Source organism: Panthera uncia (genome assembly GCF_023721935.1).
Source record: "Panthera uncia isolate 11264 chromosome B2 unlocalized genomic scaffold, Puncia_PCG_1.0 HiC_scaffold_24, whole genome shotgun sequence".
Taxonomy (NCBI): domain Eukaryota; kingdom Metazoa; phylum Chordata; class Mammalia; order Carnivora; family Felidae; genus Panthera; species Panthera uncia.
In genome coordinates, this window is record NW_026057580.1 from 28633305 (window position 1) to 28650420 (window position 17116).

At 34.7% G+C, this 17116-nt stretch overlaps 1 protein-coding gene across 1 annotated transcript in view; it reads right to left on the bottom strand.

Annotated features, from left to right (window-relative positions):
- EYS (eyes shut homolog) overlaps positions 1 to 17116 on the bottom strand; it is a 1624793-nt gene that overhangs the window by 988337 nt on the left and 619340 nt on the right. Inside the window, 2 exon segments of the mRNA XM_049653864.1 lie at positions 1937 to 2015; positions 2945 to 3119. Of these exon segments, the coding sequence (XP_049509821.1) occupies positions 1937 to 2015; positions 2945 to 3119 (254 nt within the window).

A 17116-nucleotide genomic window follows, 5' to 3' on the forward strand; every position in this document is an offset into this window, starting at 1 on the left:
GTTCTGTATGACTTACATAGTTCAAGCTTCTCAGTTCCTAGCAAACCGTAAAAACACATAAGCTTTATATGGGTCTTACTAATTCAACTTTGATCCTTTTTCTAGGAATGTAGTACATATGTGCAGATAAAATGCCTCAATGGACAATAAATCAATAAGTAAGTAAGTAAGTAAGTAAGTAAGTAAGTAAGTAAATAAATAAATAAATGAAAGGAATGAGTCATGGCTCTATGTATTATGGTGCAATGGTTCCCAAAATACACTAAGTGAAGCAAAAAGTCACTAAATAAGGAGGATAACGAACCCGGTCTCTTGTTAAAATAAAAATATTAGGAAGAAAATCTAGGTAGAATTAGGAAGAAGTATATAGGTAGAATTTAAGAATGGTTCTCATAATATTGTATGTATGTGTATACGAATATATATAAATTTGTATACAAAGAAAATATTTATTTATTTATGTATTTAATTCTGAAAAGAATGCCACATTTATACTATCAAAAGAGGGTTTTAGAGATTGCCGTAGGCAATATGTGTAAAGAAGATAGATGCCTTGGCCATTCTCCACCAAGGAACTTACTAGTTACAACATTTCCTTTTCCATATCAAGTATGGCTTCACTATCTAGAATAAATCAATGTAATATCAATAAATAAGTTTTAAAAAATAATGTGTCAGAAAATGTGCTAATTATTTTACATGTATTATCTAATTGAATCCTCACAACAACCCAAGACAGTGTTACTAAAATTACCCTCATTGAATAGTCAAAATATGATTTCAGAATATAAATAATTTATCCAAGAACACACAGCGGGTAGCAAGTAAACAGCAAAATAATGGCTCAATCTTGTTTCTCCTTAATGCATTTAACCACCCCATCACTCCCTCTGAAAGGACTGTTTACTGTGTACCTATCATGTCACATGTGCATTATCCCATCAATGACTTTGTGATGTAGGAGCTATTATAGCTATATTTTACTGATAAGGGAAAGAGACAAAGGACTTAAATAAAATATCCATAGTCTCACAATATTAGAGGCTCTTTTTAGTCCTTTTACTTCCTTTCTTTACTATGTCAGACAGAAAAGATTTGGAAGAATGTCCCATTATTCAGGAAGGCTCACAAGTTTCTCATCTACCAAATATGATCCTAAACTTCAGGTAACCGACATTTCTCAATAAATGAGGCATAAAATACCATGACTCAATCACATCACAGATTTCTGAAAACTGGTAAACAGATCTTGAGAGTGTTACAGGTATTGGTGTTCTTTACCTGTACCACCTCTTGGCACATACATCCATTATTTACTTTCTTCTTGTGATATCTGGATCAATTTAAACTCCTCTCATCCTTAGACATCCACAGACACCTGTGAGTCTCAAGACCAGAATGGGGAAGGTAGAGGGCAAAGCACAAGCCTTTTGAGGCTTCTTTTGACAATGACCACTTTCAGGAAGTAATTATTACTATTTTCTAAAATTTTTAATGTTTATTTATTTTTGAGAGAGAGAGAGAGACAGAGCACGAGTGGGGGAGGGGCAGAGAGAGCCAGAGACAGAATCTGAAGCAGGCTCAAGGCTCTGAGCTGTCAGAACAGAGCCCGATGCAGGGTTCCAACTTGCAAGCTGCGAGATCATGACCTGAGTTGAAATCAGATGCTTAACCAGCTAAGTCCCCCAGGGGCACCCCAGGACTTAATTATTGAGGGATCCAGATTGTAGAAATTGATGATAACAAGAGATAGAGGAGGAAAACTGAACAGAAGCTGTGATTTTTCATTCTGTTTAGAACAATGTAGAAATTCCAAAGGAGAAAATTGAAAGAGCAGTTAAATCTTTAATAACTGTTCATTAATTTGAAACCCATAGCAAGTAGTTTGGTTTTTATTTTAAATTACTTTAGATTTAATAAAAATTATGAAACTTACATTAATCTTGATCTCACATCTTGAGCTAGTCCATTCTGTAACACATGAACATTGATATTCAATAATGAGATCTATGCATCTGAAACACAGAATTAAATTTTTAAATAATTAAGAAAATAAAGTCTAATTTCAAGGGAGTTTCACCATTTAAAGTTTTTCTTTTCTAGTTACTGTAAAAAAAATACATTCCCATAAGCAACAGAAGGCAGAGTCTGTTCCTGGTTTCTTATCCTTCAAGGTGACTGGACTGAGAGAACGGATCAATTTTAATTTTTGCCGTCTTCCCCATGGCAATGTAAAGAAAGAGCAGTTTCAAAGATAAACAGTATGTCTAGAGTTCATGTAGGGAACTGAAGTCAGCTATGGCCAAACTGCATTGCAATGAGCTACCCATCCTCATCCTCTCTTCCCTGTTTACAAGGTCAGTGGCAGGACTAGAAAAGAGAAATATTGCTGCAGAGGCAGTCTGGTGCATCTATGAGCCATTCTTCTTTGCCACATGCATCTCCTAGAAATATCCAGGGTCTGAGTTTGCATAAACTAATATTCTATCCATGAGCAGAATGGTCACTATACAATTCCATAATGTCAAACAATACCTTACATGCACATAGGGATGAAAGAACCAGTCTATTTAGGGACATTTTAAATACTAAGTGTGTGGCATTATCCCTTCACAGAGCAAATAATAGAATGTCTCATCATCTTACCTTCTACTTCTATTAATGAAAGCAGTTACCTTTAAGTATATTAAAGTCCAATTAATCCACATTTATTGAAAATTACTTTATGCTAATGAGCAGAAGTAAAAGAAGGGCAGAGATAATGTATCAGTACACTGCATTAAGTAAAACAGGCAGCATCTGTCATCTTAACTGTGCTTAGCTCTTGTTTTATGAAAGAGCGTAATTAAAATTATCTTTATCAACTTTCCCTTGACATTAAGTCTTAAATATTGTGAGTTAAATTTACTTTCGGATTTAATAATAGAAAAATAAAAATAGCAACCTTCCATGTAGACAAGGATTTGAGAGGCAATCATTTGCATTTGCTTCACAGTGTGTTCCAGAAAAGCTACTCTTGCAGTCACAGGTACAATGATTGATGCCGTCAGTGCCAGCTCCATAATGGAGACAGGGCTTTGATAGACCTTCATCTATATTTACTTCATTACAATTGATGCCTACAACAGAAGAGACAAGACAAAACATGAGACCATTTAAATGCAAAACTCAAAAGTTTGTTCCTTATGGTAAATGTCACCAAGAAACGAAGACTCCGTCTCCATAAAGGTAATTTGACACATTGTAGCAAAGGAAAAACATTTTTCAAGGTTAAACATGTTTAGAGGTCTATGAACTTGCACACTACTAATTTAATGTAAATGAGAAAAACAAAGCACAAGCTGTCACTGTAAATAGTAATGATAGTTTTTTTTTAATAATGATTCTTGACAGTTTAACATTTCTTACCAACACAAGTTAAGAAAGAGCTTGAATTTTTCTAAATTTGGTCTTGGTGAATCTGTTAATGGACTGTCTGAGATTTCTAAATGCAACCTAATTTTGGTGAAATATCTAGTGTTTTCAAAGGCCAAGTTTTAAATATTTATTAAGCACCTACCATGAGTTACCTCTGTGATCAACTAGGGGCACCAAACAAAATAAAAAAAGGAAAAAAAAAAACACAACAAAACAAGAAAAGAGAGTGACCCTGTTAATCCAGAAACGTGATGTCAGAGGCAATATTTATAATTAGAAAACATCTGGAGAACAACATAAACAAAGCTTAATGGAAAGCTAGATTCTATTTTAGGTTTTACGTGTGAGAGATACTAGGAGAAAGTAGAGAGACAAGGTGAAAATGGTTGGAATAATCTTTTAGTCATTGTGTCCATCCCTACTGAGCACCTAGCTACCATTGATTGAGCACTTGTTGATGCATCAGGCCCTGCGCTGAAGCTTTTACACATATTACCTCAGTTAATGGTCATCTAACCAGGAGGCAGATATCATTAACTCTAGCTCACTGGTGAGTAAACAAGGGTTTGGAGAGTTTTAATAATGTTTTCAAGTCACACAGGCCATAACAGTAGACTGCGATTCAAATCAGTCTCCTGGAATTATGCTTGTGATCATTAGTTTAAATGGACAATTCTGCAACTACTATGATACGTGCATAAGCTACTGTGCTGAGTAATACAATAGACACTGTTAAAAACAAGACAATAGACCCCAAATAGAGTCATGTCACCAAACCAAGACTTAATTACAGTTTCAGCTCTCCTAGAAAAGGAATCTTAAACCAGTCAGTCAGGAATCACCTGATCGGCACTAGTTAGGTAGTCTGCCTGAAAGACCTCTGTCATGCCCTAATGAGTGCAATAATCAACCTGCTTTCCTGCCTAGAATAACTTCCTAGTTTCTGCTCCCTTTAGGCCATAAAAGTCTTTCATTTTGTACAGCTCCTCTGCTCCATTCTATGTATTAAATGGATGCTGCCCATTTGAATCAATTTTGGGGCAAAGTAGCTCTCAAAATTTTTAATATGCCTCAGTTTATCTTTTAACAGTTCCCATTAAAATTGTCTCTAATATCCAGAAACATAATATTTAGCTGAGAATAAAGATAAGCTTATTAAACACGTAGTTATCATAATGCTTATAAACAGATAGTTGTAAATAAGCTAGCTGGAAATAAAGAGAAGGTTATAAGTAAATAAGTTTATTACAATGAAGAGAATAATAATAATAATAATAATAATAATAAATAACTGATACTTGGAGAACTTACTTTGTGCCAGGTACTGTTGAGAACTTATATAGATCAACTCATTTAAACTATAATAAGTTTTTGACATGGAAATTGGTCTTCCCACTTTAGAGAATAAGAAAATAAAGCGCAAGATCTCACAGCTAGTAAATGGCAGAGTGCCTGCTGTTAGCCACTATGTTATACCATCACACCACATCTTAATATGCAACAGTATGGTGTCTGTCCTAATGAGAGAGGAAACTGAGTGCTTTGGGAATTTAAGAAATGAAGTAATTGAGTCCATGTCTGAAAAAGAGGATCAAGAAAGCTTTGATGTTTGTGGAGAAAAGGCATCTGAGAAAATTCAGATAAATAGTTTGAAAGCGTACATTCTAGGTGAGTTAGATATCTCAGCATTTGTTTGCATATCAGGAAAAAAGTTGACTATTGGCAGATAGGCAGCCATTTCACAAAGTGATATCATAACTTAACTTTACTATATATCTATATCTATATCTATATCATCTATATCTATATCTATATAATAGTAGAATTATCTATTCAAGTTATCTAATCATATATATCTATATACATATCTATATATATCTATATATATGGCATATATACCATATATAGAAGATTGTCAGTTTTCAAGTCAAAATTCTATTACATAGTGGTTACTTTTTTTTTTTATCATAAATGTTATTACCTATATAGAACTTTGGATATTAATGATGTTATAAAAATAATGTGTGTAAATTGGTCAAATCTGCAGCCATGTTTAAAAGGACTATAAAAACTTAGGTTCAGAATATGGATTACATAAGCATTATAGAGCACATTAGGTTAGTAATAATAAAACCAAAAACGGATTGGATCCCCTTTCCTAAATCTCAGTGGCTCATGTCACACAGCTCCATGACCAAGGGGAGCATACCCACTTTACATTATCTTCATTCTGGGCCCCAGGTTAATGGAACATCTCCTACCTGGGACATTGTCATCATCGTGGGACAGGGAAAAGGGCACTTGGCAAACACATACTGGTTCTTAAATCTCCCACCTACATTTCATTTGCCAAGTCACATGAGAAACCCTATCGTAAGTGGAATAGGCATTAGCGGTCTTCCACAATGGAAAAGAACAGATATTTATAACAATAGTAATTTTAGTGAAGACACATTAGTCATTGATTAGGACATCACAGGTTTATTGAGATGATCAAGTAAAACTATGTATTTAAAACAACTAGTCCAGGGCCTGATACATATTTAACACAAAATAAATATCATTTTCTTGGCAAAAAATCACAACTACATTGTATAAAACAAGTGATTTGGTGTTTCCAGAGGTATCTTTCTAATTAACATGACAAGTAAAAAGTGTCTCTGTAGGACTATGTAGAATATTGGCAGAATCGGTGACAAAAATTTCAGTTAAAAAGAGATGTTCAATTCACCAGAAAAGTGTGGCGCAAGGGGTAAAATGATAAAAGGGAATTTGGGGGGCACCTGGGTGGCTCAGTCGGTTAAGCGGCCGACTTCGGCTCAGGTCATGATCTCGCGGTCCGTGAGTTCGAGCCCCGCGTCGGGCTCTGTGCTGACAGCTCAGAGCCTGGAGCCTGTTTCCGATTCTGTGTCTCCCTCTCTCTGACCCTCCCCCGTTCATGCTCTGTCTCTCTTTGTCTCAAAAATAAATAAACGTTAAAAAAAATTAAAAAAAAAAAAAAAAAAAAAGGGAATTTGGCAGGATGCATCTAGCACTATTTAGAGCAGGAGACTTGATAGAAGATACTACTCTCTGCTGTTGAATTATTCTCTGTAGAGAGGGCAAGTATGTCTCAAATTCAGTTTAGCAACATCATCAACATCATCTTAGGAATTTTTCATTCCCCTACTGTTTTATTTAGCAATTATAGTATTAATTTGACTTCCTAAGTAACTTCCAGAGAGAATAAGAATGTAATGATTAGCTGACTTGGACACTCTTGTCCCTGTAAGCAATTTTTTTTTTCATTTTTAACACCATAATCCTTCAGCACCGTATAGATTGTGCCCTCTTTTCACCTCTTTAGTTCATTATATTCTATCCTTACCCTTGACTACTATGCTGTAGTTACACTGAACTTATGTCTCCTCAAAGACTTTGTTCCTCCTCCTGGCCCTCTCTTTTCCTAGATTTCACACAATTCATTCCTTCACTTTCTTCAGGTGTTTATTGAAATGCCATTTTCTCAGTGAGGCCTAGTTGACTACACTAGATAAAACTGCATCCCCTTCCATATTCACAATCACTGTTATCCTAATTTTAATATTTTCCCCAATGGCAAATAAAAATATGTCCATTTATGTTTTTATTTTTGTCTACTTTTCCCGTTACAAGCTTAACTCCAAGATGGCATGAATTTTGTCTGTCTAGTTCAATGCTTCCTTCCTTCAATTCATTGTGGAGTGTGCGTGTGTGTATTTATATTTTGCTTTACACATCATTTTTGTTTTCCTTTTCCCTCAGAAGTCTTTGACTCTTCCCAAACAAGAACAAAACAGTTCTTGTGAATCTGGGGAAACTGTCAGTCCTTGGAATGGTGAGAATCAGAATCTGGAATAAAGTGATGTCTCTGAGGTGTGTGCCTGAAAGGCATGTCTTATCTGTGCAGTCGGGGGGAATTATTTAATGGAATCTCTATTTTTCCCTACCTTCAAACAGAGAAGAATTCATGACAAGTTAAAAAGTAATAAAGGTGTGGAGAGTGTTAGACTTTGGTTTAAAATGATCTCCCATACATAATTACCAACATTGAGAAAGAAGGAAATACTGTTGTTTGTGACAACATGAACTTTCAGGGCAGTAAGCTAAGTGAAGTAAATCAGACAAAGACAAATATTGTACCGTATCACTTACATGTGGAATTTAAAAGAAAGAGAGAAAGACAGAAAGACAGAAATAAAAGAAAGGAAGAAAGAAAAAGAAGAAAGAAAGAAAGAAAGAAAGAAAGAAAGAAAGGGTCAAGCCCACAGAAGAAAGAAAGAAAGAAAGAAAGAAAGAAAGAAAGAAAGAAAGAAAGAAAGAGTCAAGCCCACAGAAAAGGAAGAAAAGCAGTTGTCAGGGGCTGGGTGTAGAGGAAATAGGAAGAGGTTGGTAAAATCACACAAACTTTCAGCTATAAGATGAATAAGCTCTCAGGATCTAATGTATAATAACATGGTGACTATAGTTGATAATATTGTATAATTTCAAACATGTTAAGAGAGAAATATTCTCTTAAAAACAGATAAAAGTTCTGAGGTGTTAATTAACTACATGGGAGAATCCCTTTATAATGTACACATGTATCAAATCATCATGTTGTGCACTTTAAATAATCTTACAATTTTGTCAATTATAGCATAATAAAGCCAAAAACAGAAATTGTATATTACCACCATAAATGGAAAAACATTATTATGTTCAAGAAATGAAAAATAACCAAAAAAAAAAAAGCAACAAAACATAGTTGTCAACCCATCCAAACTTTAAATTAGTCATCTTCAAACTATGGATCAAAATATCTACATTGTAGCATAGTTGGGAGACTTACAGAGAGTACATATACATTTCTAGCAGCATGAAGAAGAAAAGAAATGGTGTTTATAGTAACTATTATTATAACAGTAGGTTCATTTATTTTCTTTACAGTATTCGAATCTGAATGCTTTGACATTGTCTCCATGAATCCAAGCAAATCAAAAAGAAATATTATTAGTATTTGTTAGGCATTACCTAAGGCTTGCTCAAAATCTCAGTCTTAGTTCTTTGCCTACTTTGCCTTATATGCCAGATACTTCCTACTACTCTTCAATGTATCCAACACAGATTTATTGAGCATCTATCTATTTGGGGTCAGTCATAGTTCTGGACTCCTTCCATACTTAGTTCTCGTTGACCTGGTATGTACTTTCACAGCATGTCTCCATCACAGTGTAACAAAAATTTTCCAAGTAATTTAATGAGAACATTATGGGTTTAATTTGACCAGAGAAGAAACATCACAATTTTTTTTTTTTTTTTTTTTTTTTTTTTTTTTTTTTTGCTACGCCTAACTTCTTTTCTTTTCTGCTATCTTGCTGTCTGCTTTGGGGCTTAGAAAGCCACAAAATATATCTTAGAATAATAGTTCTATAGTTACGAAATATCAATATATCTATAAAGAGACCAAAAGATTATATAGTTTTTAAATATTAAGAAAAAATGAGAATTTTATAGGATTTTACTTATTTCTTTTTCTTGGGATCACAGGTGGATTCTTAATCTGTTTTTTTTTTTCAGCTAACAATATTTCTAGACTTACTTTTTAGACTATGCTATCTTTTTTAAAAAGTTGGACAGGCAAAGGAGTGATTCAGTGGTTATAGAAAGCTATAAATGCAATAGAGCTGCATAAACCAGGAGTAAATGGTATACATACAAAATTAAGAAACTAAGAAAACAAATTTACTAACATTGATGGTTGACAGCACATAGTTGGGATCACGTTAAAAAAAAAGTCTGCTCTCTGTGCCAGAGCCTCCCAGCTTTAAAGTCATTTTATTCCCTGAAAAATATTTTTAGTAAGAATAAACTTTCAGATGTAATAGGTTTCCATACAGTTCTAGATAAAGATTTGTGTATTTGTGAATATACTAGATCTTATTTAAAATCATTTATGGAATTTCATGCCACACATCTTCTGCCCAGTGAAGTTTAAGTGCTTTTAACATACAACCCATATTATCAATATTATTTCTTTGGAAAGAAATGTTTTAATTTTGGCAAACATATCCACAACAGACAAGTTTATATTTGGAATATTTTCAAATATTAGAGTCCTCAAAAACATTAGAGTCCTTTATTTCATTAATAGCATAGACAACTCCTTTTCTAAGCAGAGGATATGATAACTTGTGGAATTTGGAAGACTTCCCATGCCCCTGTCTGTGTCAAAACCTTCTTTACCAGACTGTCTCAACATGTGCCTCTGTACTGAACATTTTCACAGTAGAAATTAAAGAATCCTTTAGAGAAATAAGCCATTAAAGTATATGAACTGAGAAATGTGACCAGTAAAATATGTGTATGCATAGACAATGTTATAACATAAATAATATATGCAAATATCTATCATCATCTATCATCTATCTATCTATCTATCTATCTATCATCTGTCATCTATGTATCTGTCATCTATCTATCTAACAAACTTTTCTCAAGTCTGTATTCCTTGTCTTACTTTCTCTCTAAGCCCTCTTCACCCAACTTTCTCCAACTGGTCAGTCTTACATGTTGGACAAGTTTTCCAAAATGGCTTTTCTGATTCCTAATCCTTTTCATTTATGTTATCCTAACAAAATACTTAACCATCACTTTAGTGTCTCCTGAAATAAACGTAGTATTTTTAGCCTAAAACTATTTTCTCTGGGTCAATCGCCTTGCTTACCATTCCTCTGATGCTAATAACTACTCTAGTACCCTAGTTTAGAAACCTAATAGAATTATCTGTGGAGTTAAACAATATATATATAAATTCCCATATTTGAATCTCTGGGGAGTATGTCTGACAAGCTGTATTCTCAAAAACATCTCTCCAGATATTTCCAAAGCACAGGCAGATGTTATGAATCACTGTTTTCATCAAACTAGATTAGAATTAAATATTATATTTTCCTATATCTATGTTTACACCCTGATAGTTCTGCCTGGAATGTTATACCCTTATCTGCTTATTGGAAGTGTGATTTTACCCAGGCCCTCTTAAAATCCTAACTCATTTTTAAATGTTTTTTTTTAAATATTGCCTAACAAAAATTAGCTAACAATTTTTATCAGATTATCCTTAAAGTATACTTATTTGAATTATTGTCTTATATTCCATACTTAATGATTGAGGACAGAGATCATATCTACTTATTTTTACTTCATATAAAATTCCAAAAACAAAACTTCTCATGTTGTCAATGATCAGTCTGCTCATCTAATGTTGAAAATATCCAAATTATGATGACATTTTGAAAATGATTACAACAGACATAATAGGATGATACATATGAATGACCTGATAAATTAATGCAGAAACACAATACTCACATAATCAATGGACTTAGTAATCAATGACTTTGAAAATTCAAATGGACACATCTAGACATTTATTTATTTATTTATTTATTTATTTATTTATTTATTTAACTTAGACAGAAGCGGTGTGGGGGGAGGGGGGAGGGCAGAGAGAGAGGAGAGAGAGAATCCCTAGCAGGCTCTGTGCTTACAGCAGGGCTCAATCTTAGGAACCAACCCAAGAGATCAAGACCTGAGCTGAGGTCAAGAGTCAGACACTTGACCGATTGAGTCACCCAAGCGCCCCTATTCTTCTTTGTTTGCACTTAAAAATGCACGAGAGACTGTGAATTGGTTTTGCAACTTTAGTTCATTATAATATTAATTTTAACCAAAAAAGTATGACAATTATAAATAACTAATTTAAGCACGTATGAAATAAAGTCTTCTATAGTCTTATTTCCCAGAGATAACCATTTGGAATAGTTTGGTAAATATATTTCCAATTGTTTTAAGTATAGTATGTTGGTACTTCTTTGTCCAATGTTGTCAGTAAATAGACAAACACAGCACCAGCAGCCTTACTAAGAGATCAGAACTCAGGCATAACATTCTAGATTACTGCACCAGGCAAACCACTAACTAGCATATTTTACCAAATAAGGATGAGAGTAATAGAAATTGCAGAGAACAGGAAGATGTATATGAGCTATAGTATCAAAAACTGCTTCAGTGGCAGAAGTTATAGTTCTTTCCAGTCATCACCCTCTTGTATATTTACTCAGAAAAAAACCACACACATCAGAATTTATGGGAAACATTTTTCAGATGAAGTATATTTATTTTTGAAAGTAGTTGTGGTTGACTGTGGTATATGAAGTAATGAGCATCCCAGATCTTTGTTCAAAATAAAGGAACTCATGTCTCCTGCTGCTGGAGGTGTTGCTTTCCAAGAGTTTGGATGTGAATTCTTCCCCATGAATTGAATTTTCCTTGGCAAAGGGAATTGCCTTGCTCAAGTTTGGGCTCTCTCACTGGTTGTTACATGGTGTATGAGAGTGACTCAATTTGGGTCAACTCTGAAGGATGCTTCAGCATGCCTGGGTGATTAACTGAGGCTTCTGTTATAACTACCTGTTAGTTCAACATCTTTCTTTCCCAGTCCTACTCTTGTTTCTCTCTAACAGGTACTGTTGTTGAAAATATCCTCAAGAAGTTCCCTGCATGTAAATCTCAGTTTCATTTTTGGGAAGCCTGACTTAGGAACATTTTTCTAGGAAATGAACTTTTCCTTCACAATATTTGGTTAGAAAAAATAAAAAAAAGTGTTGAAGGTAAATAAATTATAGTTATTAGCAAAACATATCATTAATGCAAAAATAAAATTATGTGATTTTAAAGTTTGAACCTTCAAATGCCATAAAACAAGTATAATTAGATTTTATATGTTGATCTCAAGAGATGCCGTACAGTACTATATGTTGAACTTCCGAATAAAAGTACTAACATATTAGGTATTGGATTAAACAAGGATGGATTAAGCATTTAGTTAACAATCATTTTGCTACTGTTCTCGTTGTGAGGAAAGATTTTATGGAGATGATGTTTAACCCATGTTTATTTTCAAAAGCTCTCCCAAGAAATTTTACTGATGCTTTCTTTTTCTATCTATAACTAGCCCAAGATTGGGCAAGGAATTTTAAAATTCATTATAGTAGTCCTTAGAGCTTTGGGCATAGGACAAGTATCAATAAATATTTGATGATGAAAATGATGATGATAATGATGCTCATTTGTATCTTGTCTCTCCTTATCTTTTTATACCTCTTTTATGAAAAGAATGGAGGCAACTCTTCAATATCAGGCCAGGATTAAATGAAAGCTTCTCTCTCTTAGACTTCATTACCATAGGAATGTGGCCTGACATTAGAGTACTTCATAGTTCATTGGAAAAGTCATAAAAACAATTACTACACCATTAGGAGGAACTTTTAAAGAGGAGATTCAAAGTACCCTTCACAGAATTGCTAAGACAAGCAAAAACAATATTCCAATTCATGTATGTTGCTCCCTTATTGTTTTTAGATCATATCAAATGAAGAAGTCAAGAAGCATGTGAAATGAGCCATGTATTTAATTAGGCAACTATGTTGAGAGCTTTGGAAAAGTGAGAAATTGTTCAAGGTGAAGGTATGTAGTGTATATGTAAATGCAAATAGGCATATGAGGACAGATTAAAAGTGAAAGATATTAGACAAGAGAAAGTGTTAATATTCATAACAAAGTGAGAGAGATAAGTCAGAGTCCTGTTCTAATGTATAGATAATCATTTATTATCTCAGGCATTGACTGAAACGAACATGTTAAAATATTGTCAGAACTTATGAAATTCACACATATATACCTTGGAGGACACACTTTAAGAATGATTATTGGAGGCTAGTCTGAATGAGTGCCCAGAATAGCCTACATGCAGTTAGTGTGTGTTACTGAGTATCAGCAGACTGTTGCACTCCATCTTCCAACTCATAAGGCTAACAACTGAGATCATTAGGATTAACTTTATGGTTTATTATATATAGAGATAATTGCATACAACTCTTTGTTTCTGATTCTGCATACCTTATTCAATCTACTTCAACATCAAATTGAAATTGATAAAATAAAATTATTTTATCTTATATGCATATCAAAATCTTTACATAACAAAGAAAGTACTTCAGTAGACAAGACCGAATATTATAAAAGAGCCATAAAAAATAAGTTTGGAGAAGAAAGCGATTTTGTAAAAAGAATTGTATTTTAGGCTACTTGTGTTTACATTTAATGAAAATAAGAAAAAAATAACTAAGAAAGAATATCTTGATATGATTAAAATTTGAATATGTGACAATTTCATTTTAGATAAACATGGCTGATACTCAATGGGATATACTGACACATGACTAGTGTCAAAATATTGAAAAGTACATGTAGTGTTGCCTCAGTTGGTTAAGCGTCCGACTTCAGCTCAGGTCATGAACTTGCAGTTTGTGAGTTCAAGCCCCACATCAGGCCCTGTGCTGACAGCTCAGCCTAGATTGCTTCAGATTCAGTGTCTCCCTCTCTCTCTGTTCCTTCCCCACTTGCACTCTGTCTCTCTCTCACCCTCTCTCTCAAAAATAAATAAATTTTTTTTAAAAAACTAAAAAAAAGAAAAGTCCATGTATTTAACCACCCAATGTGACTCACATTTCTTGGCTGACCCAGGCTCTCTACTGACTATCCAGACTTCACCTCTGATAAGTAAGGGATGACATGTGGTGCAGAAACATTAGGGTGTGCTTGCGTGCTTATATCAAACTGATCATTACATAATTTTATTATGACCTCTGAAGATAAATATCATAAATACATTTTGAAAAGCACCTCATATAAATAAAATGACATTTAGTTAAATTTTGTTGAATTTCACTAAATTGTAATTTTTTGTATTTGGTAGCAATCAGAAGAGAACCAGTCTTTTAATGCCTTTAGTAGGCCAAATTATATTTCTATAGAGAGGAAATATATCTTGAGCACTTGAAATCTTTCTTTAATAATTCAAAAAAAAAAGTAAGATTAAAAGACCTACAATTATGTGACTGGCAGCTGACAAATGGAAGCACTTTACAGAGTCCTGGGGCTGTGAACAAAATGTGTGACATTTTGCAATGCATGTTTCTCTTATTTCTGACAAATCCACCAGGAACTCCACCAAGGAGATCAATGAAAAGCTCAAAGTTTTATTCTTCATTTGAATGGGCCCTAAATCCAGGGTCTTGATTAAATTTAAAGATTTTGTTTACCTCATACCCTCCAGGTTATGCACAGAGACATTCTGACATCAAGACTGATTTAGGTTCTGTGAAGCAATCTAACATATCAAAGAGAAACACTGTGGGAAAACAAAGCAGACCAACCAGTCCCTCGGCCCAAGCTGTGAACAAAGATAGAGTAGAAAATAAATGTTCCTGATTAGAAACAAGAAACCTGTTCAGCTTATAAAATTTGGGGGTTCTTCTTTAATAATAAAAAATGCAATAATGACAATAATAATAAAAATGCAAAATCATAAATAAAAATCAGGTACAGTAACTTGGAAGAACAACTTCTAGGTGAAGGTCCCTAAAGGTCAAATCAATTAGCTTCATAGTAAACTCATCTGTACTCGCTATTATTTTTAATACAGAGCTGCATGGAAAAAAATGAAAAATTTTCTAAATAATATTATTTCTACTATTCTCCATATGCCTAATTCCACAATTTACTTAAGTGGGAAGTACACTTTAAAACTAAGTCAATTTTGGAGGGAGCCAAGATGGCAGAACAGCATGGAACTTTTTTGTGTGTCTTGTGTCCATGAAATACAGCCAGACCAACATTAAACCATCCTGCACACCTAGAAAACTGATTGGAGGATTAACAACAATCTGCACAACCTGAACCACAGAATTCAGCAGGTACACGGCATGGAGAGGTGAATTTGGAGAGAAAGAAGCCATGGAGGGAAGGGAGCCTCTTCTGTGGGTGGAGAGAGGACGGAGATGGTGTCGGGGGGAGAAAAAGGGAAAAGCACCCCTCCCCAAAAGCAGCTGGAGAGAAAGTGGAAAATTGGAAACAGCCGCAGGGACTAAACTAAAAAGGGAGAAAGGAGAAAGGAGAAGGTTTAAATTCCATTAAGACTGTTAACAAGGGGAGCGCAGAGTCTACAACTCCACAGCTTGATACCTGGCGGTGCTCTGGTGGGAAGGGTGAATCCCCAGGAGCACAGTGGGGTCCTGGAGGTTCTCGGGCCACACGGGGAAAAGCATTTCCACTGCTGGAAGGACACTTGGTAGAGCCTTTTGAGGCCACCTGGTCCCAGCAGACCCCAGAGAACGGCCACATTTGCTGGTGCTGGAACAAGGTCAATAAGGGTTAAACCTGGTGCCAGATGTGTGTTGTGATTTTCCATTATCCCTGAAATGCTGCTGCTACACTATCTCATGAACTTTTTCTGGGCGGGCTGGCACCTGGCCGCAGTCTCAGGGCACCGGCAGCAGCAGGGTCCAGCACGCCTCCCTGGGTGCAGCCGACATTCGGCCATTGCTCATTTGGCCATTGCTCGGTGAGACCCTCCTGCAGAGCGGTGGAACGGGTCAAAGCCACAGTCCTTCAGAAGTAAAGGGCCGGGGAAAACAGCAGCATCTGAGACAAAAATTGGGAGACAGGTACTGTCTGGGGCCTGGTCACGGAGAGTGAAAAAGCGGGAGTGGACGAAACCTGAAGACAGAGGATGGGTGCACGATTGCTGATCCGGGAAAACAGACTGGGTAGCTGTGTGGCGCAATTTTCACTGCTCCCGCACATGAGCATAGGCACCTACCAGCACAGCAATACACCCCAGTAAGATAGCAGCGCCATCTAGTGGAGAGCGGAGCCATTACGCTAAGCCCTGCCCAAATGGGCCAACCTCACTCTTCAAGAACACAAGTCTCATAGTCGGTTTAGTTTATGGACTATAAAGCTCTACAAAGACTGACTTCTAGGGGAAAACAAAGTAATTTCAGTCCTATTTCAATCTGTGAGAAAGTTCATTTATGCAATTTTCTTTCTTTTTTTTTTCTTTTTCTCTTTTACACTTTTTCTTGAATACAGAAAAAGAAAAAAATCCTTTTTATTTTCAATTTTTATTAAAAATATTCTTTAATTTTTATTACTATATTTTTTACTTTTCTGTAATTTTTTTCACATTCTATTTTACTTCCATCATTTTATTTTAGTCTACTACAGTGTATTCACTTTTTAAAATTTTCAAACGATTTCCTTGTTTTCTTTCTTTTTTTAAGTCTTTTTTCTCTTTCTTTCTTTCCTGAATACAGAAAAAGAAAAAATTCATATTTATTTTTAATTTTTATTAAAAATATTTTTCTTAGTTTTTTTCTATTATATTCTTTACTTTTGTGTATATTTTTTCAAATTCTATTTTACCCACATCATCTCATTTTAGTCTACTTCAATGTACTCGCTTTTTCAAATTCTCAAACGATTTCCTTTATTTTCTCCCCCCCCCCTTTTCTTTCTCTGTTCTGTCAAACCACTTCCGACACCTAGACCAAAACACACCTAGTATCTAGCTCACCTATTTGATTTTTGTGTGTGTGAGTGTTTTTACCTTTTAATTTTAATATTTTTTTAATTTGATTTTTTTAATTTAAATTTTTCTACCTCATTAATTACTTTTATCCCTTCAAAACGACAAAACGAAGGAATTCACCGAAAAACAAAGAGCACAAAGAAATGACAGCCAGGGATTTAACCAACACAGAGACAAGCAAGATGTCTGAACCAGAATTTAGAA